We start from the raw sequence: 27,078 nt of genomic DNA on the forward strand, positions 1-27,078 counted from the left end.
CCTGGCCAAGTTGCTGGTACTACAGTCCCTCACTTTCCGAGAACTGATGGCTTGTGCCGAGCCAAGGTGGAGTCCCAAGCCGTCATTACTTTGCCAAAGCGGCTGTACCAGCCATACACACCATATGTTAAACAGAAGGTGGGCCAGTCCTTGAACCTGTCGGTGTGTGCTTAAGTTCACAGCAGCGCCACCTTGTGGAGCTGTAACTACGGTCAAGAACAATAAATGTCCCTTACGGCCCACTGGGTAAATGTGATTCCTGCCCAGCCACACCAGCAACTTGGCCAGGTGATGGCAATGCCGCCTCCACCTTCTCAAGCTGTGATTCCTGTGCCAATGTCCTCCCCTGTCTCCTCATCCTCCACCTTGTCCTCAGCCTCCACTGCAGGCACAATTCAGAGTGCTACTCCAGCATACCACCTGTGCTGAGCACGGCGGTGTCACGCTGTTCTGCACCTGGTTTGCCTGGGCGAATGGAATCACACCGGGGGAGATCTGCTCTGTGTCCTTCAAGAGGAAATCAAATTCAAGTTGTCTTCTTGACAACTTAAAATCAGAATCATGCTCACCGCCAACATTGTGTCGGCGCTGCATCAAGGAGGGATGACCCATGTGGCCCACCTGGCAAACGTCTTTAATCTGGTTGTAAAGTGGTGCCTGAAGTCTTCCACCCAGCTGCAAGACATCCTGAAAATGGCTAGGAAACTATGCATGCACTTTAGCCACTCTTACACTGCAAAGAATGCCCTCCTTGAGCTGCAAAGGCAAAAAAGCATTCCCCAACATTGCTTGATATGCGATGTTTCCACCCATTGGAACTCCACCCTCCACATGTTGGACCGACTATATGAGCAGAGGAAGGCCATAAACAATTTCTTGATGATGTAGGCGGACAGGAGCACTCCCATATGCAACTTTGACATTAGCCAGTGGCAGCTCATGCGTGACACCTGCCGTTTGCTCAAGCCCTTTGAGGAGGCCACTTTATTTGTCAGTCGCCAGGACTACGGGATGAACAATGTCATTTCACTCCTTCATATCCTGGAGCAGATGCTGATAAATCTAGCTGGCCAGGGGACAGGAGACATGGTGCCTACATCTCACGGCCACATGAGCCCTGTGGGGACTGAACTGGAGGAGGAGAAGGACATTCACGCACAAATAATGTATAAAAAAAATGGGTGTTTTTCTGCACAAGTGACAGGACACAAGCAGGAAGAGCAGGAGGTCAATGAGGAAGACAAGGCAGATGACCCCGACACACCGTGGCAGCATGCAGTGGAGATGGAGGCAGGGGGTTCCTCCGAGTCCCAGATGCATGCTGAGTTGCTTGCGTAGTGGCAGCCGTATTATCACTATTCCGCAGAGGGATGACTACTGGCTCTCCTCCATGTCGAACCCTCGCTACCGCTCCAAAATAGAGGCATTTTTTTCACCCATTGAAAGGGAGGATAAACTCAACTATTATCGAGACAACCTATGTAGTCAGTTGGCCGTTGCCTATGTGCGCCATTGTCCATCCTCACGAAGGTCTGAGCAGGGGGCCCTCTGCGCTCATGTTCCACTGCCATGACTGATGGAGAGGGGGGAGCAGGATCAGCAGCAGCTCCATCAGAGCAACTTAAGTCTGGATTCTCTAATGAGCTATTTTCTTCCCCCGCCTACTGAAGAAACCACCAGCAGCAAGACATAGAGCAGAGCCTGAACCAGCAGGTGGTGGCATACTTGGAATGCACCCTGCCACCCCACATCCAAGATCTCCTAGATGACTTGGCAACCAAACTTGTGGCCACTACTGGCCGATTTGGCAACTGGACAAGCTTTCCTGCCCGGCCAGTAGTGTGGCATCAGAGTGGGTGTTTAGTTTGGTGGGGGGCCTAACGAGAACTCACCTTTCCACCCAAAATGTGGAGAGACTGACCTTTGTGAGGATGAATCAGGCGTTCATCAGCCAGGATTTCCACACGCCAGTGCCTGATGCATCAGACTAAATCAATCAGGGTGCCACATCCAAACTTTTTCGAAATAGACCCGTTTCTTCAGGCCATCTGCTTCAGCCACTATTCTGATGCTGCCACCCACCTGATGCCACAAACCTGCTGCCTCTGCTGCCATGTTCTCCTACTGCATCACACCATCTTGTGCTGTTACTGCCACTGCTGCTGCCCCCCATCTCACCACTCTGTAACTGGGACACTGTGTTGACTCCTCATGAGTTTGCCACCCCTCACCATCTGTGACTGACCACTATTTTGACTCCTCATGCGGTTGCTACCCTTTACCACTTTGTGACTGGGCCACCCTGTTGACTCCTCATGCATTTGCCACTCTCACCGCTCTGTGACTGGGCCACTGTGTTGACTCCTCATGCATTTGCCACCGTCACCACTCTGTGACTGACCACCATGTTGACTTCTCATGTGGTTGCCACCCTCACCACTCTGTAACTGGGCCACTGTGTTCACTCTGTGACTGACCACCATGTTGACTTCTCATGTGGTTGCCACCCTCACCACTCTGTAACTGGGCCACTGTGTTGACTCCTCATGCGTTTGCCACTCTCAACACCCTGTGACTGACCACTATGTTGGCTCCTCGTGCGGTTGCCATCCTCACCACTCTGTGACTGACTACTATGTTGACTCCTAATGTTGTTGCCACCCTCACCAATCTGTGACTGGGCCACTATGTTGACTCCTCATGTGTTTGCCACCCTAACCACTCTGTGACTGACCACTATGTTGACTCTTTTAATGTGTTTACCACCCTCCCCATACTGTTGACTCCTTGGGTGGTTGCTACCTCACCACTCTGTGACAGGGTCACTAGTGTCTCTGTTTGACCTTGTTGACATCACCATTTATTTTACCCTTCCTCTGAACTGTCAAGAGGATGGAAAAATGATAAACACAATCTTTGGAGCATCTGTAAGGCCTGTATCACACAGTCCCTATTTTGCATAAGGATATGCTCATAATTTGGAAGCCAAAAGCAGGAGTGGGTACAAAACACAAAAGATAGTCAAATATTCCAACCACGTGTCATCTCTGTTTTGGATCCTCTTCTGTTTTTTTTTTTTAGCCTTAGCAATACTGATGGACTACAGACCAAATGCTGACCATATGAAAGGGGATGTTCAAAAGATAGGATCCGTTTTTTTTGGGGGTTGTTCTTATGATGGATCAGAAGAAGGGCAAAATAAACAGTGATGTGAACAGAAACTTACTGCTGATACCCTGTACACTCTGTCATATGGGCACTACTTTTATCAGCGTGTCACAGAACAGGTTCTGCAAAAATCTATGTGGAATCAGCTGAAGACAGTGTAAAAGGAGTGCACTCTTTCACTCTATAATACAATCCTGGGGCACTGCGCGGTTCTTTATACCTGACGCTAACATCTAATATATAAAGATGAGAGTACGTGTGTATGTCCTCTAAAGGAATCCTCACTGTCGCATTTACAATCTCGAAATTTGGCACACAGGTGTCATGCCCCACTCTGACGATGTGCGGAGGTCGGCCAGGATAGCAGCACGAAGTTAGTGTTTGTTTTCGTGCCGTGCTGGATCCGCCTCTCATCAGGTGCACTGGGTGGATTCATTAATTTCAATGGCACTCCAGCCAAGTGATCTGAGCGGATTAAACTAATCATTGTGGTCTGGGAAGCTAGGAGGGAAGGTTGGCTGTCTGTTCCTGCTCTGGAAGAGAAGTGTCATTTCTAGTTTGGTTGTTTTGTGTCATCTTTCCCATCCAGGTTCTGTGTGAGCAGGCTGCTCCTATTTCCCAGATTCACCATCTCAGGGAATTCAGGGTTTTGTCAGCCCAGGCTGGAGGACACATCACACCTACCTTCAAGGTCTGTATGTGGGCTGAGCAGTGCAGGGAAAGAGGTCAGGGATTAGCTAGGAGGTGACCCTGTCTCTCATCCAGAGCTTGGTTGGTGCGTTATCTGTTATTCAGAGTGCACGCCCGCCGTGACAACAGGTACATCAGGTGTCCGGGAAGGTTTTAGACCGGGTCTCAGCTCTCTAGCATGTACCGTTCCTGAGATTTTCCCCAAAAATGCATTAGCCAATAGAAGCCTGGTCACATGACCCTTATCAGCCAATAGAAGCTCGCAGGGCCTTAATGTCCACATACACACAGTTTTATACCAGGTTTCCATAACAACCCAGCATTTTTCTTCACTGCTGTAGGTCAGCTTTAAAGGGGGCAGGGTGCTGTGGATGACACTGTTAAGGGAGCAGAGTGCTGTGGAGGTCGCAGTTCAGGGGGCAGGTAAGACAGACTTAAAAACCCCGCCCTCAGGTCCCTCTAAGCCACGCCCCAGATTAGCCACAGCCGGAGGGGATTGAAAAAATGAAGGTAAAAATCAACTTCTGTCAGCTGCAGGGGTGTGAGGGACAGTGACTTTGTCCCTGCAGGTCACACTCAGACAGTGAATGGAGCTCTGTGGAGGTCACTGTTAAGGGTGTGGGTTATTGTGGAAATCACTGTTAACGAGACGAGGTACTGTGGAGGTCACTAATAAAAGGGCGGCCCCTGTGGAGGTCACTGTTAAAGGGGAGGGGGCGCTGTGAATGTTACTATTAAAGGGGCAGAGTACTGTAGATGGCACTGTTATAGTGGATACTGTCGATATCTTTTAACGACACACACAAGCATTAAATAAAATAGATGAAATATACCCGTGCGAAGCCGGATCCTTCTGCTAGTTGACCTATAAGTATAAGTTCACACGTGGGTTATTTGGTCAGTTTTTTCGCCACATAACTGACTAAATAAGTGAAGTGTGAAGTAAGATTGATGCCTGTCAACTGCCTGTCATACAGACGCAAAGTTAGGGTACATGCACACGTTCAAGATTCATGTGCGGAGAATTCGCACTGAAATCCGCAGGTGTTCGCAGGCAAATCAGTGCGGTCAATCCGCATTACTTGATGCAGATTCGGTGCGGATTTTCTGCATGCGGATTTCACTAAGTGAATGAAGAAAATCCGGTCAGGAAAAATAAAATAAATTGACATGCTGCAGCCCCCATAATCATGTTCAGAAATAGAATAAAAAATCTGCAATCAGAAAATAAAAAGAGATTAGAAAGAAAGGATATGTGTCGCTATTTGGTTTTAACTGGAAAAAATATATAGATGGCACATTCTCTTTAAATTAAAATATTTTATTGGAAAATATACAGAATTTTCATTCACAGTTAATGAACTCAACTAAGTGCTATTATTTAGGCTACTCAGTCACATTATACCGTATTTTTCGCCCCATAAGACGCACTTTCCCCCCCCAAAAGTGGGGGGAAAATGCCTGCCTGCTGCAGCATCGCAAACTGCGATGTATGAGCCGGGAGAGAGGAGGGTCTGGAGTCCGGAACTAGGGGCAGGGCCCGGTGCAGTTACTGTACTCTTACACCGGGCTCCGCCGCTCACCGCAGTATTTATAAACATGAATCCTTATCCTGTTAATAAGTTTAACTAACGCTGCACGCTCCCCTGTTCCCCTGTATCCCCTGTATCCGTACAGAACTTATAAACAAGCTTCCATAGCAGGCAGAGCGGACGGCAGCAGTAACGTCACTCACTGAGGTCGCGCGCCTGCTCCTCCCACTTTATGAATGGAGCAGGCGGAGCAGGCGCGCGACGTCAGTGAGTGACTTTACTGCTGCCATCCACGCTGCCTGCTATGGAAGCTTGTTCGTAAGTGCTGTACTGATACAGGGGAGAGCGCAGCTTTAGTTAAACTTATTAACAGGATAAGGATTAATGTTTATAAATACTGCGGTGAGCAGAGGGCCAGTGTATTGGGGGACACTGTTATGAGGGGGATCTGTGGATGACATATAGCAGTGTCATCCACAGATCCCCCCCATAACAGTGCCATCCACAGATCCCCCACCCCGTAACAATGCCATCCACAGATCCCCCACCCCATAACAATGCCATCCACAGATCCCCCACCCCATAGCAATGCCATCCACAGATCCCCCACCCCATAACAATGCCATCCACAGATCCCCCACCCCATAGCAGTACCATCCACAGATGCCCCATAACAGTGCCATCCACAGATCCCCCATAAACAGTGCCATCCACAGATCCCCCATAAACAGGGCCATCCACAGATCCCCCATAAACAGTGCCATCCACAGATCCCCCATAACAGTGCCATCCACAGGTCCCCCATAACAGTGCCATTCACAGGTCCCCCATAACAGTGCCACCCACAGATCCCCCACATGACAGTACGTCATCCACAGATCCCCCAAAATAGTGTCATGCACAGACCACCATTAATTCAACACCCACCAAAAGCACACCTTTTGGTTAAAAACATTTTTTTTCTTATTTTCCTCCTCAAAAACCTAGGTGCATCTTATAGGCCGGTGCGTCCTATAGGGCGAAAAATACTATAAGTTGTTTAGGTTTAGCCTAAATCGAGCCGCACACTTAGGCCCCCTTCACACGGGCTTCGCGGTTGAGGGCCGGATGCGCTCAGGGTGCATTGCGTGAAACCCGCGCGAGTAGGCACGCAATTGCAGTCAGTTTTGTCTGCCATTACGTTCTGATGTTCAGTTTGCAGTTTAGAATGTTTACTAAAATGTCGATTGAGGGGTTAAAAAAAATATAGAAATTAACTCACCTTATCCACTTGATCGCACAGCCGGCATCGTCTTCTTTCTTCTTCTGTCAGGACCTGCAAAAGGACCTGTAATCGCGCTCACCACGTGATGAGCGTGGTGACGTCAGCACAGGTCCTGCTGAATGAAGATAGAATCTTTTATCTTCATTCAGCAGGACCTGCGCTGACTTCACTGCGCTTACCACGTGGTGAGCGCGATTACGTCATCAAAGCTCCTTTTGCAGGTCCTGAAAGAAGAAGAAAGAAGACGATGCCGGCTGCGCGATCAAGTGGATCAGGTGAGTAAATTTTTTTAAAATTTTAACCCCTCAATCGACATTTTAGTAAGCATTCTGTATTAAGAATGCTATTATTTTCCCTTAAACCCATGTTATAAGGGAAAATAATAAAATCGACAGAAAACCTAATCCGAACCAAACCCGAACTTCAGTGAAGAAGTCCGGGTTCAGATCTGGGTACAACATTCAGGGTTTTTTCAGGCGCGTGCAAAATGCATTGCACCCGCGCGATAAAAACTGAACAGAGCAACGCAATCACAGTCAAAACTGACTGAAATTGCGTGCACACTCACGCGGGTTTCCCGCAATGCACACGTGATGCATCCGGAGCAAATCTGGGACGCCCGTGTGAAAGAGGCCTAAAGCAAACCCTCTTGTTATGAAAATGTAGTGCAAGCTGCTTTTCCTTTGAATCTCTGCTCCTTCTATGCTTAGGAGTCCAGTTGGTGGCTATATTCAGTGACTGACCATTCTCTGTATGCACACTTACACAAGGAAGGCTGTATCGGGACTGTCCACTGATCTCTTAAGCAGAAAGGTATACTAAGTCTTTTCCTACAGAACTAAATATCTTCCTGCTTAGTTCCTCCTGCTCTATAACATGATACCAGCAGATTGGACTGTATTTTCACGGTGACAGGTTTGTCTTAAGGCTCCACTGTGATTTTACAGTATGCACTGCCATTACACGTTGTCAGATTTTTGCTGCTGTTAGAGCTCACTTCAGACTATTCGTCAATCAAGGATCATAAACTATAGCAATTTTTCTATTGTAATGCAGACATAGTGACATGTGGCATGGCAGCAGGTCTTAGAAGTCACGCAACTAAAACCATTTGGCCAGATGTGTCTTCACCACTTCATAGACAAACATTACATGCGAAATTGCAACGTGACATCATGATTTTCATGTCCCCGTGTAGCATCGCCTGTAATAACACATGTTGTGCACCAGCACACCTCTCCTGATTGTGCATATCATGTGCCATTACATTGACAAGTCTTTGGATAAATTCCTATGTAGCAGATTTGTTGTGGAAATTTCATATGTGAAGGGGGTTGTTTCTTCAGGGATTTCTGCAAACCCCATTCAGGTGAATAGGATAGTCACAGAAATTTCTATAATAAATCTGCCACATGTGAATATAACCTTTTTGATCACAACTTTAATCCAAACATGTCTATAACGGAATATTTCAGATTGTTAAATATTACACACTTTTCTGTTCTCCACTGTTGGGGTATGACACCTGTCAGCGCAATTCATGCGCTTCTCCTTCTTCTTTGTGTGGTGCCAAATCAATTAGAAGTATAAGTATGTGTACACCATACTGCTTTATAATGAGACCAGACACACTAGGTGGTTTCATGAAAGCATCTTCTCTCTTCCCTGAGCCATGGTAGAAGAGGCGCGCCCCTTTATTCACATTACATTGACTTAAATAGCAGACATGACATCACAAAAGGGGTGTTCCTTAAGAAGAGACTATTGGCTCCTTAACCTGATAGGAGTGGTTTCAGCAACTTCAACTGTGTTTATAGGTATATTTGAAAACTGTAGTGTAATCCCCCTTCCTTATTTACCTTAAACAAAAGAATGCACACATGGCTCAAACATCTGGCTTTCGGCCATCTTGTGGACAAAAATGTGTACTACAGAATAATGTTTCAAACCAGATACCGTATATACTCGAGTATAAGCCGACCCGAGTATAAGCCGAGGCCCCTAATTTTACCCCAAAAAAATGGGAAAAATTAGTGACTCGAGTATAAGACTAGGGTGGGAAATGCAGCTATAATGCAGAGTGTATGTGTATATAATGCACACACTCTACATTATATACACACATCTGCAAGAGGGTGACTCAGATTGATGGGAGTCTGACTCTGACTCCCTGTTTAATGCAGAGTGTGTGCATTATATATACACACACACTCTGCATTAAATACAGGGAGCCATCCACAGATCTCCCCCCTAAACAGTGCCATCCACAGATCCCCCCTAAACAGTGCCATCCACAGATCCCCCCTAAACAGTGCCATCCACAGATTCCCCCCTCCCCTAAACAGTGCCATGATGGCACTGTTTAGGGGAGGGGGGATCTGTGGATGGCACTGTAGGGGGATCTGTGGATGGCACTGCCACCCACAGATCCCCCTACAGTGCCATCCACAGATCCCGCTCCCCGACGCTCACAGCAGTAAATTTATAAAGAAGTATTTATCAGTAACCTTTAACTTTGGCTATCTTACTTTGTCTTTGCTCCGGTAATAGCAGGCAGTGCGGGGAGCGGCGCTCACTCACTGACGTCACGCGCCTGCTCCCACTAGGCGGCGCAGGCGCGTGACGTCAGTGAGTGAGCGCCGCCCCCCGCACTGCCTGCTATTACCGGAGCAAAGACAAAGTAAGATAGTAGACTCGAGTATAAGACGAGGGGGCTTTTTGAGCACAAAAATATGTGCCAAAAAACTCGTCTTATACTCGAGTATATACGGTACATGTCTCTTACACACCCAAGGCATATATAGATGACAGCAGCATAGGGGCATACTAGTTTCTACACTGAATATTCTAGTATTGTCACTTAGATTACAGGAATTATAAGTCGCTTCCTGTGTTAGTGCTGTAGTTTCTACTCTGCCATACTTTTAGGCTCCATTCACACGTCCGCAAATGGGTCCACATAAGTTCCGCGATTTTGCAGAATGGGCCCAGACCCATTCATTCTCTATGGGGACGGAATAGATGAGGAAAGCACACTATGTGCTCTCCGCATCCACATTTCCGGAGCGCGCCCCCGATCCTCCGGTCCACAGCTCCGGAAAAAAAAATAGAACATGTCCTATTCTTGTCTGCAATTGCAGACAAGAATAGGCATTTCTATGGGGGTGCCGGCCGGGTTTATTGCAGATCCGCAATACACTACAGACGTGTGAATGGACCCTTAGGGTAGGAACAGGCAACTTTCGGCCAGGAAGTGCTGCAAATGTCTGATACACAGAAAAACCCTTGTGCTAGACATCCAAGGGAACCACAGTAAGGTGACCTGCTCCTTTTTAAAAGAGGACACCATGGACATCCACGGCATGAAGTTTCTCATGCAACAGCCATCTGGTCTCCATAGAGGACAATGACAACCTGGAAGCAAGTTTTTGCTGGTCACTGGTTGTCTGAACTTGCTCTAAAGTATGGTGAAAAAAATGTCAAGTTTAAAAGGAACGTGTTGTGATCTAGTATGAAAACATTAGCCTTTAATGCCACCAAATGTAAGATAGATATCCTATGAGTCGATTGACAAGGTAAACTGGCTTTGAGACATGACTTGGATAATAATTAAGCCAGCACGGCACCTGCAGACAGCTGTTTTGGGGTGATTGTCCCTCATCAGCACAGAGCAAAGAGTACAAGCTTAACTGGCTGAGAGGCCTAGATCAGGATTTGAGGGATACTGTGTCTCTTTATGGAGAGCACCTAAGCGGTGTGAAGAGTCTTATAGGCTACCTTACCTCTCGTGGCATTAGAGGCAGAGCTTGCTAAGAGCCTCTTTGCATAACCTCTTCCCAGAATTCCAGAGGAGTGTTGCCTGGCCTATAAGACTCCTCACTCCGATTAGGCACTCTACATAAGGAGATATAGTATCCCCCAAATTGTGATCTAGTATCGAACACTGACTATTAATTTAACATTTAGTAATGCCCTGCATGTGATACTGTTGTTTTCAGAAGAAATATGAAATGTAAAATTTGAAAAATAGTTCTTGTCCCCACTTATAAATTGGTAATTTGACTCCTAAGATATCTGCCTACAGAGCACTACATGGATACTTACAGACATTTAATTTTGTAAACGATTTTACTGTTTATAATTACATTCAAAATCCCAACTGCATTATAGGAACTTAGCTGTTGGAGATGTGTCCGTTAAGAACATTTATAGGATGTTTTCAATAACAAGCAGAATAGTGAGTGCAGTATTAGTGCAAGATAAATAATGCATTTACAAAATTATATATTTAATCTGAAAAAAAGTGTCCTAGGGTGAGCATATGCCCTAATCTTAAAGGGTTTTTCCACGTCAAATATTAATGGCGCTGTATATCTCAGTGGTCAGTGGGAGTCTGACTACTAGGACCCCCAAAGATCACCACAATGAAGAGAAGGAGCAGAACAGCATCTTTATAGTTTTACTAGACAGAACTCCATCCTGATCCATTGACTGTGTCTGGTATTGAAGCACATTGAATTAATAGTGCTGTCCGGCATAGGGGTTGACAACCCCAAATGGTCATAACCTATGGCCAATTAAAAAAAAAACTGTCTGCGATCCTGCCATTCCCGCACCACTGTCCTGTTCCTGGCTGCTTCCAGTGTCTGCTAGTTATTGGTCTTGTTGGTCACAAGTGTTAGCACTAGCTACTATCAATGAAATATCGTTCTAATACACGTGACTGCTGAGGCTAGTGCCTGGCGGCAGCAGTCATTGGTCCCACCACTTTTGGTTCAGCAGGAACCAAAAGCAGTTGGGAATGGGGCAGAGGTACAAGAATGGTGGGACTTTTAAACAACAGCGAAACAGTTTTTTGTTCAAACTGGCCACATATTATAAGCCTTGGAGTTGTCATAGTCTAGGCTGGACAACTTCTTTAAATGGAAAGGCTGAGCTGAAATTGTAGGCAAAGTTGGATGCCCAATAATAGGCTGCATATCCTACTAATATATTATTAACACTTTGAAAATACCACAGGCTCACTGCATTAATGGTAAAAATTACAACATGAAAGTGAGCAGAAGAAACTGAATTGTAAATATAGGAAAATCTTTCCTTTATCTGCATTTTTGGTGAACCAAGCCTAATATTGACTCAATCCCAATGTATCTTTTATTTCCTAGTATGCAATTTTTGTATTTTAGTCTTTTGTTTAACTGAAATGTATGTGACAAAAATAAGTTAAAACACAGTACCTGAGTTCTCAAAATGTGTAAACCTGCCATATTTTTCTGACAGTATAATGTACTGTCTATATTATACAGTCTTGTACTGGCATGTATCAAGGGTCCCCTTCACATATGTCGAACGATCCAGCTTTGTATCTCTCCAGAAGGTAATTGATACCTGAACGGAACACACGCTTTCCTGTAGGAGCAGTTTTGGCAAAAATAGTGTTGTCCGACTCAGGCCTAAAAACAATTGCCCAGACTTAACTGGTATATATGGACCCAACCCAAACCTGTCATCCAGCATGAGCCTCTTGACTTCATGACTTCATAGGTTGTACAATACTGGATGGTATAACAGTCCAGATTTCTGCTAAAATAAGTAGAACTTCTCAAAATGCTCCATACATCAACCATAGCAATCCGGGAAACAACCTTGTATAGCAGCTTGGTAAAATTTGGCATTTATAAACCAAGAGTGACAGTGGAAGCTTGAACCTCATTGGGAATAGCCGCCCTCCTTTTCTTGACATGGAAAAAGTGTCCTTCAAGATGCCAGAAGTCAATGCAAAAGAGCCCAAAGAGCAGGAATAAAATCATGGCTAAAATCCATTCGCATATTGCAGCTATAGTTTTCATTTTTATAAGAACAAATACAATCACTGTTAGTAAAACTGGTTAAGGAACTGTAAGTCAAGTGGTACTGTATGAAATATTGCCTGCAGGATATATGCATCAGTTCTGCTACATCTATCTATCTATCTATCTATCTATCATTATATCGGTCTTTACGAAGGCCAGTGACATCTGCAGAGAGGTGAGATGGCTGCAGCAAGGTGAAGTGACCTGTGGATGGGACGACTCCAGAAGCAACAGATCATTGATAACTCAAATTGCCAGGTGAAGAGCACTGGGTCCCCAAGAGATAAGCAGTAAAGGTTACTAGTTACTACTGCCGGGTTGAAGAGGACCCAGTGTCCTAGTCCATACGTCAGTGCCTGCAAAGACTGGAGCAGCGGGAGGAGAAATGCCCCCATGCAGGCTTTATAACTGTGTGTAGACACCTGGTGGGCAGATGACCTAACATTGCACCTTTAGCTGGAAGATCCTCCTGTGACTACTTACAGACTGTATATACAGTAGTTGCAATGAATGTGCCTTTATGTGTGTAGCATCCAGGGGCGGACTGGAAACTTAAAGTGGCCCTGTTTTGTAGTTGGGTCCAAATTGATGGAAGGCAGGGCCAGCAATACCATATTGTGGCACATTATACCACCCCAACAGAGCCAAATACCACAGCCCATCACAAAATACTGCACAGAACAAAATACATCTCCAAAAACTTCCACTTGCCTAGGTGGCCCCCTTTGCATCAGCCCAACAGGAAATTTCCCTGTAAGGTCCATGGCCAATCCGCCCCTGGTAGCATCAAACTTATTGTGCCTCTGGACTACAGATGTATAACGTCCAAGTTGTGTGCCCTCATTGAGAGAATGTAACCAATATGCGTACTGTCTTTAAGAGACTTATAAATATGTTCACGTTTGCATGAGTACCATGCCCTTCTGTGGAGTGTCATATGTACATACTTGTAAAGTTTTATTATGTGCTGCAAAGTGATTTTACTCACCTCTGTCTGTGTTATTTCCTCACCATTCAAAAGAACCGTAAGGAAGCACCCTTTCATCACTGCCATCTGGTCCCGACTGTTTACATGTAAACTTTTTAAAACCACTAGATAAAATATTGCCTAGCCCTTTTTAAAATTATGCATTTCAGGCCTAGCACACTTGATAATACTTCCCTGCACTGGTCTTCTAGAACAGTACAAATTCCATTGGAGCATGCCGTGATTTTTCATCTCATGGATTCATAGATGTGCCTCTGCATACAATCAAAAGCATACCATGATATATAGTGTGGGCCCATGGACAAACAGGGAAGAGTGCATGTGGCATTGCTGTCAATCCTTTCTTATATCATTAGCCTGGTTGAAAGAAGTCATATGCTTGACACATTCAACCAGAGAAAGGTAGGTGCTGTGTGGGGAAAACATATAAAATCCTATCTAAACCTATTGATTTAGTCTGTAGTGTATAAGTTCTTGAAAATAATAATTCCTGTGCCAAATCTTTATATTCACAAAGCTATTTAAAGGGCAATAGATGAAGAATCCCTATTTAATGCACCACCACCTTAGGCCCTGTACAGTATATCATCCATGTCACTAGTTTTTGTTATTAAATGGCTAATAAGTAGACCCAACACTATGTTTTTTCTTGCCTGGGACTCCCAAACAGTTTTCATAGGCGACGGAAATTATTATTAAGGCGGGTTTCCATGCTACGCGGAGCAGCCAATTATTGGGGTGGAAGCATTCCTTCCTGACAACTGGCTGTTCGTTCAGTGAGGGCGAAGAGCTGCGTTTACATGCAGAGATCGCCTCCACAGTATGAGGATGAACGATAGCTACTACTATCCCTCGTCCTCGTACAGCTGCATTGTTTCTGGGCAGCAGATCGCTGTTTAGACATAACCATCTGCTGCCTAGAAACAGGGGGGTCTGCATGAACGATTATTTCGCTCGTCCATTGGGTGATTTGCAGCACCTTTATTACTGGGAAAGGCTGGGGCCACGTGTGACTGATTAGCTGATTCATTCAGCAAATCCGCAGCGTCACACAGTACCAGCAAAGTGGAAAAGAATTTTAAAATTCTCATCAACATGCTGCATAAAAAAAACGGAGAGGTATTGTGGAGTTAAAATCCACAGCATGTCATTTTATACAGCGGACTTCTCTTGCGGATATCACCCTTTCCAATGGAAAGGGTGAAATCTGCTGGGACATAAATCTGCACTATTTGTCAAATCTCTGCTGGTACTGTACTCTACCTTTTTCCACACAAAAATGTGCGCGTCACCCCAAGGATTCCTTCAATTTTGGAGCTACAAATATGCATTCTATGTTGCCATGTTAAGGATACTCAGGATCATCGATGCTACTGAACAAATAGTGAGGGTAATCCGCAGTGGTCCTATCCAGCTGCCGCCATGTCTTGGCTTCACTTTGTAGGTCAGATATGATTGTATGCAGAAGTAAATATTACCGATGCCGAATGCTAGAAAGGCTCCCACAAAGTGTGTTTCCAGTTGATTGGATTGCTGTGGAAAGAAGATGTTAATATCTATTACATATGGTGTGCTATGTCCTAATACACATACAAAGATGGTTGACACTCAGCTACTCCAGTGTGGATAGGCAAAACCAGTAGTAGTAAGGAAAGATCCCTTATACTCAGGAATAACGATGAGCGAAAATTTAGAATAAATTGGATTTACCACAAAGCCGAATTCCCTTGTGCTTCGCAGTATCGAATCGATTTAAACCGAAATAATGTAAAGCACAAAAAGAATAATACTTACCTGATCCATTTGCTTGTGACGGGCCAGCCGCCGCCATCTTGCTTGAAGATCTCAGCCGAAATCCCATGCACTGTGGCGTATATGACGTCACCACGCCAAACGATTACATAATTACATAATCTCGGGCCGATCGAGATTTCGCATCAGACCTCAAAGCAAGATGGCAGTGGCCGTTCCGTCGCGAGCAAATATATCAGGTATTTTATTTTTATTTTTTCATTTTACAAGCTCTTATTTATATCAGATGCCGCAATCATTTATGAACGTGTCATCTGAGGGGTAAAATGACGGGGAGTGGCGCAGCCACCTCTCCCTGTCATTGTACTATCCACTACTTACAAAAAAATGCACTTTGTGACAAAGTACTTTTTGGTAAAATGCAGCGAAGCAGCCAAATAGAATTTTTTAATACTTAGCCCATCACTACTCAGTAAAATATATAAAACAGCCTCAAAAGTACATTGCCTTAGGTGCGTCGTATGTCCCAATCGTGAAGTGGGTACAGTTCACATATACGGATGCGTTTCTTCGTTGGACCGCGCTGCTCCAGGAATAACAGAAATTCCACACTTTAGAAACAATCAGATAACCGTGAATATGGGAAAGCAAACAGGCCAAAATGAAGCCTTTCCTCCTTACACTTTCAGGCTTCTATGGAAAACAAAAAATGCAACAAATAGTGAAGTACCGTCACATCAGTTGAAGTAGAAAGGATTTATTATACTCGCAATATAAAAGTCGATAACAAGCAGTGTATATAAAAATCAAACCCGACCCGGTTTTCGCTCCGAAAAGCTTCGTAAGGGGTATCTAATCCGCCTATTTCAGGGCAGTCTTTTAAACAGACAGGTAGGTATACGCCCATCTCTCCGAGACGTCATAACCCAATAAAACTTGTTACAAATTACAGCACTAAAACCATAAAACAGTAAAATATCAAAGATACATAATAATCAAACTTCTTCTTATTACAAAGATAAACCCATTATACACACCAGATTTATTAGTCGGTCTTCACATCTCCCACATATCAGTCAGTGATCCTATAGACCAATCCTAAACCAACAACGCTACGGCGAGTCAGGCTTCATTCAAAAGAGCGCTCCTACGTCACTCCCCACATGATTTCCCCATATGATTTTATTCATCCCTGACAAAGCTTTTCGGAGCGAAACCCGGGTCGGGTGTTTGATCTTTTATATACACTGCTTATTATCGACTTCTATATTGTGAGTATAATAAATACTTTCTACTTCAACTGATGTCACTATTTGTTGCATCCTTGGTTTTCCATAGAAGCCTGAAAGTGAAAGGAGGAAAGACTTTGTTTTGGCCTGTTTGCTTTCCCGTATCCACGGTTATCTGATTGTTTCTAAAGTGTGGAATTTCTGTTATTCCTGGAGCATCACTACTCAGGAAGTGTTTAAGCAGTTGAGAAAGGCTGGGACGGGCTTAATTGTGTCCTGAATGTACCTTACTTTAAAATAAATTAAGATTTGGGGTCAACAGTGATTGTTTCTTATTACTATGTACTAATACAACATCAAATCCAGATACAGTGATGTCTATGGAAACAGTGGCTATATATCCGCCAGCACTATACAATACAAGCGGTATATACAGTGTTGGATTGGAGTTCCTTGGGGCCCACCAGAGGAAATTACTCCCGGGACCCAATCCCTATATCATTGACAAAGTCTGTGATTCAAAACCTAAGACATAGACCCAAGTGGACAGTGATTATCTCATAAGGCAGCCCCAAATACAATTTTTCTCTTGGACTTTTAGGGCCCATTATGGCTTCATACACTGGGCTCACCGAAGGAACATCTGGTACTTTGGTGGGCCAGTCCAACCTTGAATATATATATTTGATGTCATTGTAAGACTCACCTGAAAATTACCAACCATAGAAGTTCCTAAAGCGCAAAGAAATCCCAGAGCAAGGCCCACAGAATTTACTTTAGAATGGCAGCCGTAATCTCTGATTTGCTGAAATCGTATGGCGCAGATCCAGATCACTGATAAAGAAACATAAATTGGATTAGATTAGTGTTTTTTTAAATTACAACAATGTAACATGTTAAGGGGCTTGTCCATCTTAAAAACTTTATTAAAAAGGTCAGTACCTTGTAAAATAATGTCATACTCACCTTACCACTCCCCTGCCACTCCTATGCATACTGGTCTCTTGCCAGCTTCCGCTTCCAGACACCTCTTGACCCACACCAATCACTGGCTGAGGAAGGTTACAGCTGTGGCCAGTGATTGGTTAAGCAGTCATTTCCTGACAAAATTGTGCTGATAAGACCACATTCCTGAGTGATCTCAGAGACATGCGTGCTGCAGGGGAGGGGCTAAAAGGTTTAAACTCTTTGGCACACATATATTCAGGAATCTACCAAGACCTTTATACTAAGTTTGCCGTATCTTTTGTACACCCTGGTGTGTCGGTCATATGTTATAACATGGTAGACAGCCATGTGTTATAGCATGATCGATGTAGTCTCCACCCCATTTAGGATAGTAATGTATTTACTTTGTATTATTCAGTATGTGATTTGTTTGTGTTATGTTATATTTAATCAAACTTGGTACATATATTTGTTCACTTAGCCTGCGTCAGCCTATTCATTCTCAAATCTTTTGAATTCACGTTACGTTACAGTTGCAGAAGCAGTTCCGCTATACTGCTCTGTCTATATTGGCAGACCAAAAATGCTAAACTCCACCTCTAAACCTGAAAGGTATAAGTAGAAGATTGATCCCTACTCGTACGATTTCAACAAGAATTTGCTTCAAGAGTTGAAAAATTCTTCAGACTGTCGAACACAAAAACTATTTTCTTTTTATCATTCACTTCTAGGTTTAATGTTCCTTTAAATAATTTCATGGCATCTGGGAGGGGATGAGTAGTAAAAGGAAAGTTTATGAAACTAAATATCGAGCCATGATAAGTAGATAACGCAGTATACATGCCACAGAATTATTATTTCAGTCCTACATGTGAGTATAAGTAAACAGTAGCTGCTCTTAACATACAAAATAGTACTTACCGAACATTGCACCTATATTAAGAACTTGGCCAAATATACAGCTCTGGGGAGGGTATGACCCACATGTACTGTCCAAAAAAAAAATCATATAGTCAGTACTATAGAAGTATTTTTTACTCCATAACTTTAAGTCTATTTCCACCTTTGTGTCCATTTTTTACTTCTCCAATGTGTCTAAAAATGAAAAATGTTTACATTTAAACTATTCTACAGTTTTGTGTCTACAGCTTCTATGCAGCCATATATTTGTCCAAACGTACATTTTGTACAGGTTTGTCCCATTACAAGAACTTATCCCCTATTCCCCCGTTCTAAAGCAATAGACATGCATGCACGTTGCTGCTCCATTCAGCTTTATAGGGCTGTCAGAGGTAGCCAAGTGCTTGTTATGCCAGGTTCACATCACCGTTTAGTTTTCCGTTCTTCTGATCCATCATTTCCATCTAAAATAACGGATCTCAGACTAAGGCTACTTTCACACTAGCGTTCGGGGCTCCGCTTGTGAGTTCCGTTTGAAGGCTCTCACAAGCGGCCCCGAACGGATCCGTACAGCCCCAATGCATTCTGAGTGGATGCGGATCCGCTCAGAATGCATCAGTTTGGCACCGTTTGGCCTCCGCTCCGCTCAGCAGGCGGACACCTGAACGCTGCTTGCAGCGTTTTCGTGTCCGCCTGGCCGTGCGGAGCCAAACGGATCCGTCCAGACTTACAATGCAAGTCAATGGGGACGGATCCGTTTGACGTTGACACAATATGGTGCAATTTCAAACGGATCCGTCCCCCATTGACTTTCAATGCAAAGTCAGGAGTCCCCATCAGATCGGAGTTTTCTCCGATCCGATGGTATATTTTAACTTGAAGCGTCCCCATCACCATGGGAACGCCTCTATGTTAGAATATACCATCGGATTTGAGTTACATCGTAAACCTCAGATCCGACAGTATATTCTAACACAGAGGCGTTCCCATGGTGATGGGGACGCTTCATGTTAGAATATACTGAGAACTGTGTACAGACCCCCCCCTCCTCCTGTAATTAACTTATTGGTGGCCAGTGCGGGCCCCCCTCCCTCCCCAGTATTAAATATTACCAGTGCGGCGGCCTCCCCCTCCCTCCCTCCCCAGTATTAAATATGACCAGTGCGGCCTCCCCCTCCCTCCCCAGTATTAAATATTACCAGTGCGGCGGCCTCCCCCTCCCTCCCTCCCCAGTATTAAATATGACCAGTGCGGCCTCCCCCTCCCTCCCTCCCCAGTATTAAATATTACCAGTGCGGCCCCCTCCCTCTATATTTATTGGTGGCCGGGCCAGTGCGGATTCCAAGTATTGTGAGCAGTGCGGCCTCCCCTCTCCCCCCCTAATTAAAATCACCCCCCCCCCCCCCCCATCATTGGTGGCAGCGGAGAGTACCGATCGGAGTCCCAGTTTAAATCGCTGGGGCTCCGATCGGTTACCATGGCAACCAAGACGCTATTGCAGTCTTGGCTGCCATGGTTACTTAGCAATAAATACAAGCATTATACTTACCTGAAGAGCTGCGATGTCTGACCGGCCGGGCGCTCCTCCTACTGGTAAGTGACAGGTCTGTGCTATAGGCAATGCGCCGCACAGACCTTTCACTTACCAGTAGGAGGAGCTCCCGGCCGGTCAGACATCGCAGCTCTTCAGGTAAGTATAATGCTTGTATTTATTGCCAAGTAACCATGGCAGCCAAGACTGCAATAGCGTCTTGGTTGCCATGGTAACCGATCGGAGCCCCAGCGATTTAACTGGGACTCCGATCGGTACTCTCCGCTGCCACCAATGATGGGGGGGGGGGGTGATTTTAATTAGGGGGGGAGAGGGGAGGCCGCACTGCTCACAATACTTGGAATCCGCACTGGCCCGGCCACCAATAAATATAGAGGGAGGGGGCCGCACTGGTCATATTTAATACTGGGGAGGGAGGGAGGGGGAGGCCGCACTGGTCATATTTAATACTGGGGAGGGAGGGGGGCCGCACTGGCCACCAATAAGTTAAATACAGGAGGGGGGGGGGGTCTGCCCCCTGCTGCCTGGCAGCATCTACCAGGCAGCAGGGGGCAGTCGTGTACACAGTTCTCAGTATATTCTAACATGAAGCGTCCCCATCACCATGGGAACGCTTCTGTGTTTAGAATATACTGTCGGATCTGAGTTTTCCGAAGTGAAAAATCAGATCTGAAATAAACAGTTATGCAAACGGATCCGTTCTGAACGGATGCAAGCGTTTGCATTATAGGAGCGGATCCGTCTGTGCAGACACCAGACGGATCCGCTCCTAACGCAAGTGTGAAAGTAGCCTAAGGCTTTCTCCAACAGTTACATATAGTTGAATTGAGCAACAGCAAGCATGTGTGTCCGCCATTCAATTCAAATAGGGGAACACAGGCCCTGTTGCCCACACTGTTATAATTATTAACAGGGGCCCCAGCAGTCAGACCCCCGATGATCAAACAATTTTCCTATACCCTGTGGATAAGGTGTTGGAAATGAAAAACCCCTTTAACAAGAAATAGGCTACAGGTGATTGCGAGAATGAGCGCAGTATCAGACTACATGGGGTTTGCTTGTAGTCTGTTACTATGGGGATGGTTATGTTTGCATAGCAGTTATGGACACAAAACAGTAGAGCTTTTTAATAAGGTTTTTATTTCTCATTTAAGGTGCATCAGAGCAATAATAAAAATGGTTGCAAAGATGGATACAGCCTTCATCCTTTTATTGTGCAAAGAAGCAATAAAATGTCTACAACTCCAATGCAGTTCTAGAAAACCCTACATCACAGAATAACATTGCAACTCTTTGTTTGTTGTGGTGCCCTTGTGGCTGTAGGTATAATGGTACGATGGACAGTAGCACCATTTATTTATTTATTATTATTATTTATTTTAAGTTACACTTCCATCAGAAAGACTAGAGGTATTATTTTTAAACTAAACATTCATAGACAACCTTTTTAGAATTTGTAATTTTAGCAGTACTACCACATTAAAGACATTGAGTCAGTATGGGGACAAGCGATGGCATTAGTGATCGCTCCTTCTTATACTGTGGAGGAGATGACTGCATGTAATAGCAGTGGTCTGCTCCACTAACGAGCAGGCGATTGCTGGGAAGGAATGCTTCCTTCCCAACAAATAGCTTGCAAAATTGTTTAATGTAATACAAGCCTAACTCCTGGCCTGACTGATGGTTTGACTGAGGGTGTCAGGTGAGATTCCGTGCTGTGCCAAAACTCCAGACAAGCAGGAATTTAAAAGGGTTTTTGAGACTTTGTAGCTGATGACCTATCCTCAGTGTCTGATCTGTGGGGGTCCAACACCTGAGACCCTGCCAATCAGCTGTTTGAGAAAGCACCAGCTCTCACAGTAGTGCCGCGGCCCTCTTACAGCTTTTCCTAGGCCTGTGACGACCATCAAGTGAATGGGGCTGAGCTGCGATACCAAGCATAGCCACTACACAATGTACGGTGCTGTGCTTGATGAGCATGAAGAAGGCAGCAGCACTTACTGTAAGCACCAGTACCTTCTCAAACAGCTGATCGGCAGGGGTCCCAGGTGTCGGACCCCCACCGATCAGATACTAATGACCTATCCAGAGGATAGGTCATCAGTTATAAAATCTTGGAAAACCCTTTTAAAGACATATACCCATATGTATTTAATAAAAAAATAAGCTAAAGCAAGGAATTTATACAGAAACTATTTTGGAAAATGATGCAACTTTTCCATCATACAAAAAATCATCTTTATTTGCTGAAACCATAATAACCCTTCAACTATGTGGTTGCCACGTAAAGCACAAATTATGTCACTGGCGCAAACTTATTGACTGGAATTTATAAGCGCACACTTAATATCGGGATACTTATAGAGCGGGAATATCTTACAAAAAGATGACCAAGTTAGTTTCATGGTAGACTTTTTATTTAGGCAGGGGGTCTGGATTTTTTTATCCTAAGGATCCGCAAAACATGGGTACCGACCGTGTGTGTTTTGAATTTTGCAGAATACACACGGCCAGCCCTATGATAGAAATGCTGATTCTTGTCCACAATGTTATATCTTTTTTTCAGGGCCGTGGAACAGAATTATGGATGCGGACAGCACATGGTGTCCTATCTGTATCCTTTGTGGCACCATTGAAATTAATGGGTCCGCACCTGTTCCGCAAAATTGTGGAACAGATGCGGGCCTAGAAATACCGTTGTGTGAATAGACCCTTAAGGCTCATACACACAAAGGTTTGCCGCCAATTCCATGCATTGGGCACCATTAGTGTTGCTGCCGCAGACGGATGCAGACCAATTCAACTTGAATGGGTCCGTGATCTGTCCACATTGGAAAAAAAAGAACCTCGGTAGTGCTTTTGTGCCGCCGCTCCACACGGCACCTTCCGGATTGCGGAGCCATTCAAGTGATGTGGTGCACAAAAGGCTGGTGCCCACATATTAAAGGCTGGTGCCCACATATTGTGGACCTGCTGTTCTGTGATACGGCACGGTGGGCATGAGCCCTTAACCCAGTTTGTGTGCATGAGCCCTTAACGCTGTGATTTCTATGCATAACCCTGACACTAAATCTAATGTGCACATTAATACATAATCACCTGATATAAGGAAAATTCTCTGTCAGATTGACTGAGCCATTGGACACGGCTATCCCATACCTAAGACAGAACAAAACATGAGAAGAGTGCAATGACAAAACAGTATTTCAGCCAGAAAAGACAGTATTGAGGGTGAAGTAACAAGATTAACAGTCTAATATGGACTGATATAAAAATTGGGGGCCAAGCAATAGTCCAGATACTAGTTACAGTACTGACATGTTTACTGCGAGAGGTGCGGTTATGTAATTTTTATGTTCATGCTTCAACAAACCAGCAGTAAAATGCAATGTGTTTTACTGCTGTTTTGTGGGAGCAGAACATCAGAATACAAGTGAGCATGAAGATAAAAATGACATCATTTGACTTAGCACCACTTACACTATACATTGCTTACTATCATTTAGGTGGTGTTTTGGAGCTGACAGATACCCTTTAAGGGTTATTCCAGTTGTTGCACATTATCTATTTAGAATTGTGGGGTTCTTACTGTTGGGACCCCCTACTGGTCACGGGAATAGGGACCCCGTACCCCATGGGGCCCTCCAAAATGAATAGAGTGGAAGGTCGAAAAAGCACACTACCCCTCCATTCATCTCTATGGGTGTTGCGGCAGTACACATGCTTGACCTGAGGGTCCGTTCATTTCTGGGGGCCCCATGGAACACAAAGTACCCATTCTCGTGATTGGGGGGCCCAGTGGTAGGACCGCCACCAATCTAATTGTTATCCCCTATCTTTTGGATAGGGGATAGCTTGCCACAGCCGGAATACCACTGTAAGTCAAGAACTAGAGACCAAATACTTCACATGTCTTTGGCAGCCTTATTCGATTTATGTAGGAAGTTGGTCCCAGAGTTTATATAATAGATGGGGTCTGAAAAATTCTGATCCAACGCAGAAAGAAGAACAAAAATAGTAAATTCTTAATTGCCACCTACTTGTGTGATCATTATTGTCATCACTATTATTTTTAAGTCCAAAATGTGTAGATTTATTGCTAAAGATTTTTTTTATAGCAGGCAAGCTCCAATTTAGAGAGCTTGAAATGTCCTATATTGACAAGGAGTTACAGCACAGAAGTGCTAGGTAGAGGGGTGGGCAGGGGTGCACCATCAATATGGCCAATTGCCTCAGGCAGCACCAGGTAAGGGCAAGAAGGGGGCAGAGGATGGCCATGGGCAATGCGCGCTTTCATTGTGGCAAAGGGGTTAGGTTAAGAAATTGGCATGGGGGGGGGGCCGTTTTAGTTTTTTGCCTCAGGCAGCAGAAAGTCTTGGTGCACCCCTGCGGGTGGGGAGAGCAGGACAAAAATATTTTTTGCAGATCTTTTATTATCAGGAGTAGTTTGAATATGAAGTTTTATTCTGCAAGGTTCTGGTCCTGCGTGTGCACTGGAGGCAGAGCTTCAATGTCAAGTACTCTTTGTATTCACCTCCCTGGTCCCCTGTCGCTCCACTGGTGCCAGGGTCCCCACTGCACTCCACTTCCTTTTCCTGTCCTGATGCAGCAAGAATTGGCCACGAATGTTGCTCAGCCAATGACTGGCTGAAGCAGGTCACTGTTGTATCTATTGATTGGCTGAGCGAGTGGCATTTCCAGGCAAATAAGGACAGGAGCAGGAAGTGGTGTACAGAGGAGACCCTGGCATCATCAGAACACGATCAGGGAGGTGAGTATAAGGCCAGGTTCACATCACCCTTTCATTTTCCATTCTTCTGATCCATCAGAAGAACAGAAAACAACAAAGTAATTGGATACTGTATTTTAAGCATCCATTATGCTCAATTATGCACATCTGAGATCTGTTATTGTAGATGGAAAAAAGTCCTACACAAAGTATTTATTTATTTATTTTTTAACGGATCTCAGGCGGAAATGGCTCAAATGGATGCAAAATGTGCATAACTGAGCATAATGGATGCTTAAAATACAGGATTTTTTTTCTGTTCATCTGATGGATCAGAAGAATAGAAAATGAAACGTTGATGTGAACCCGGCCTTCGCTGGTTTATTTCTTTTTTTACAATATGATCCTGCTGCAAGTCTTTTTTTTACTTTACTGGGATACCACTTTAAATCTATGGAGGTCATTTCTCAAACTGATATAAAGTAGAACTGGCTTATTTGCCCATAACAACCAATCAGATTCCACCTTTCATTTCCCAAAGGAGCTGTCCAAAATAAAAGGTGTAGCTCTACTTTACACCAGTTTCATAAATGACCCCCTATGTACATACAGGCGATTTAGAGCTCTGCATCAGAAAAAAAGTTGCTCTGACCATTATAAATCTACCGTAGTATTGAAGGGTGAACATTGACTTTAACAAAAATTACACAACTACGTGGATTTACAGAACGATGTGGAAGTTAGAGAAACAAGAGTCGACAAGGAACAAAGGGGAAGATTTATCAAACTGGTGTAAAATAGAATTGATTCAGTTACCCATATCAACCAATCAGATTGCACCTTTCATTTTTGACAGCTTCTTTCGAAAATGAAGGGTGAAATCTAATTGGTTGCTATGGGCAACTAAGCCAGTTCTACTTTACACCAGTTTGATAAATCTCCCCCAAAAAGTCTAGTATCCGGCTACATAGATAAAGTTCATTGTAAAATAACTTACACCACCCATATTCCAGCAGTGGCCCATACCATCAGGCAAATCGGTAACAGAGCCCAGGCCCACATATCACAGCAAGAAAGCTGAAAATCACAAACAGGTTAAGTTAATTACACATGATGTCCAGTATCCTGCATGAAATATACACTGACCTGATACAATTTACTGGTAAAAATGCTCCAGAAAAAAACAAAACAAGCAAAGTAAACTGCAGATGCCAATTTTAGGTGCATAGTGGTGAGATTGTCAACTGCATCGCTACTGGCCCAGAGGGGGCATTCACACATAGGTTTTTGCCAGTGTTTTTCTGTACTGTTGCATTTTTTGTGGCATTTTCATTTTTTCTTTTTTTTTGGTTTTTTTTTTTTCAGTAAAGGCACCAGCTTCACATGTCAGCTGAAGATCTATGGGAAATATGAAATGCATGACACAAAAGTGGTTTATTGTTACTGATACTTAGGCTACTTTTACATCTGCAATTTCCTCTCCCGTTTTGAGATCCAGAAGAGGATATCAAAACCGGAGGAAAACGCATCAGTTTGATTTAAAGGGGTTGTCTCATCATGGACAATGGGGGCATATCGCTAGGATATGCCCCCATTATCTTATAGGTGCGGGTCCCACCGCTGGGACCCGCACCTATATCGAGAATGGTAGTGGCTGGAGGACTCCGCACCGGCCACCACCAAGCCGGCTCCCCATAGAAGTGAATAGGAGCGTACAGCACATGCGCGGCCCCCGCTCCCATTCATTTCTTTGTGGCTGACGGAAATTGAATGGAGGGCCGCTGCACATGTGCAGTGTGCCTTTCTTCACTTGTGGGGGCTCCGTTCTCGATATAGGTGCGGTAGGACCCACACCTAAAAGATAATGGGGCATATCCTAGCCATATGCCCCCATTGATAAGACAACCCCTTTAATACAATTGGCTGCATCCGTTCCGTTCAGATATGGTTGTATTAAATCAAAAAATAGAAAGTGACCAAATCCGTTTTTGTTTTTTTCCTGTCCTAAAAAACACATCACACTGCTGCGCTGTGTCTAAGGAGCAGTGCCGACTGGGAATCAGCTGTGCGCAGCAGTGCGATGTGTGAAAGTACATTGTGCTGCTGGCGAGTGCTTGATGCTTAGGTGAATGGTGAAGCGAGGAGCGGACGGCTCCCTGCTTCACCATTACAATCAGCTGTCTCTGCGTCCTATGCACACAGTTAAGGCTACTTTCACACCAGCATTTTCCCTTTCCGCTATTGAGATTATTGTAACATAATAGTTTAATCCCGGAAAACCCCTTTAAGGAGTATTCTAAGATCTTAATATTGATGATCTATTCTCAAGATAAGCCATCACTATCAGAATAGTGAGAGTCCGACCCCCTGCAATCCTGCTGAGCTGTTCTGGAGTAGCTCCGACACCAGAACTACACAGCTCTGGGAGGAGGTGGTTACTACAGCCACAATGGACGAAGCTGTGTAGGTCCAGA

General features: G+C 44.5%; 1 protein-coding gene across 1 annotated transcript; it reads right to left on the bottom strand.

The window, feature by feature from the left end:
• Positions 1–12,329: 12,329 nt before the first annotated feature.
• Positions 12,330–25,677, bottom strand: TMEM150B (transmembrane protein 150B). The gene is made up of 6 exons (XM_044278207.1): positions 25,602–25,677; positions 22,975–23,034; positions 18,345–18,412; positions 17,182–17,309; positions 14,850–15,027; positions 12,330–12,526 (listed from the first exon to the last, which is right to left on the bottom strand). Exons 1-6 carry the CDS (start codon positions 25,664–25,666, stop codon positions 12,330–12,332), a joined length of 696 nt encoding a protein of 231 aa, XP_044134142.1. The 5' UTR covers positions 25,667–25,677.
• Positions 25,678–27,078: the final 1,401 nt, after the last annotated feature.

The sequence above is a fragment of the Bufo gargarizans genome, chromosome 2 (genome assembly GCF_014858855.1).
Source record: "Bufo gargarizans isolate SCDJY-AF-19 chromosome 2, ASM1485885v1, whole genome shotgun sequence".
In the NCBI taxonomy this organism is placed as follows: Eukaryota; Metazoa; Chordata; class Amphibia; order Anura; family Bufonidae; genus Bufo; species Bufo gargarizans.

What these genes read in the sequence shown, in the direction of transcription:
- TMEM150B (XM_044278207.1), bottom strand. Translation starts at nt 25,666, where the DNA reads ATGTGGGCCTGGGCTCTGTTACCGATTTGCCTGATGGTATGGGCCACT. An exon ending in ACTGCTGGAATATGGGTGGT is followed by an intron (nt 23,035 to 25,601) that starts GTAAGTTATTTT and finishes GTTCTGTCTTAG; the next exon opens with GTATGGGATAGCCGTGTCCA. An exon ending in GAGAATTTTCCTTATATCAG is followed by an intron (nt 18,413 to 22,974) that starts GTGATTATGTAT and finishes TTTTTTGGACAG; the next exon opens with TACATGTGGGTCATACCCTC.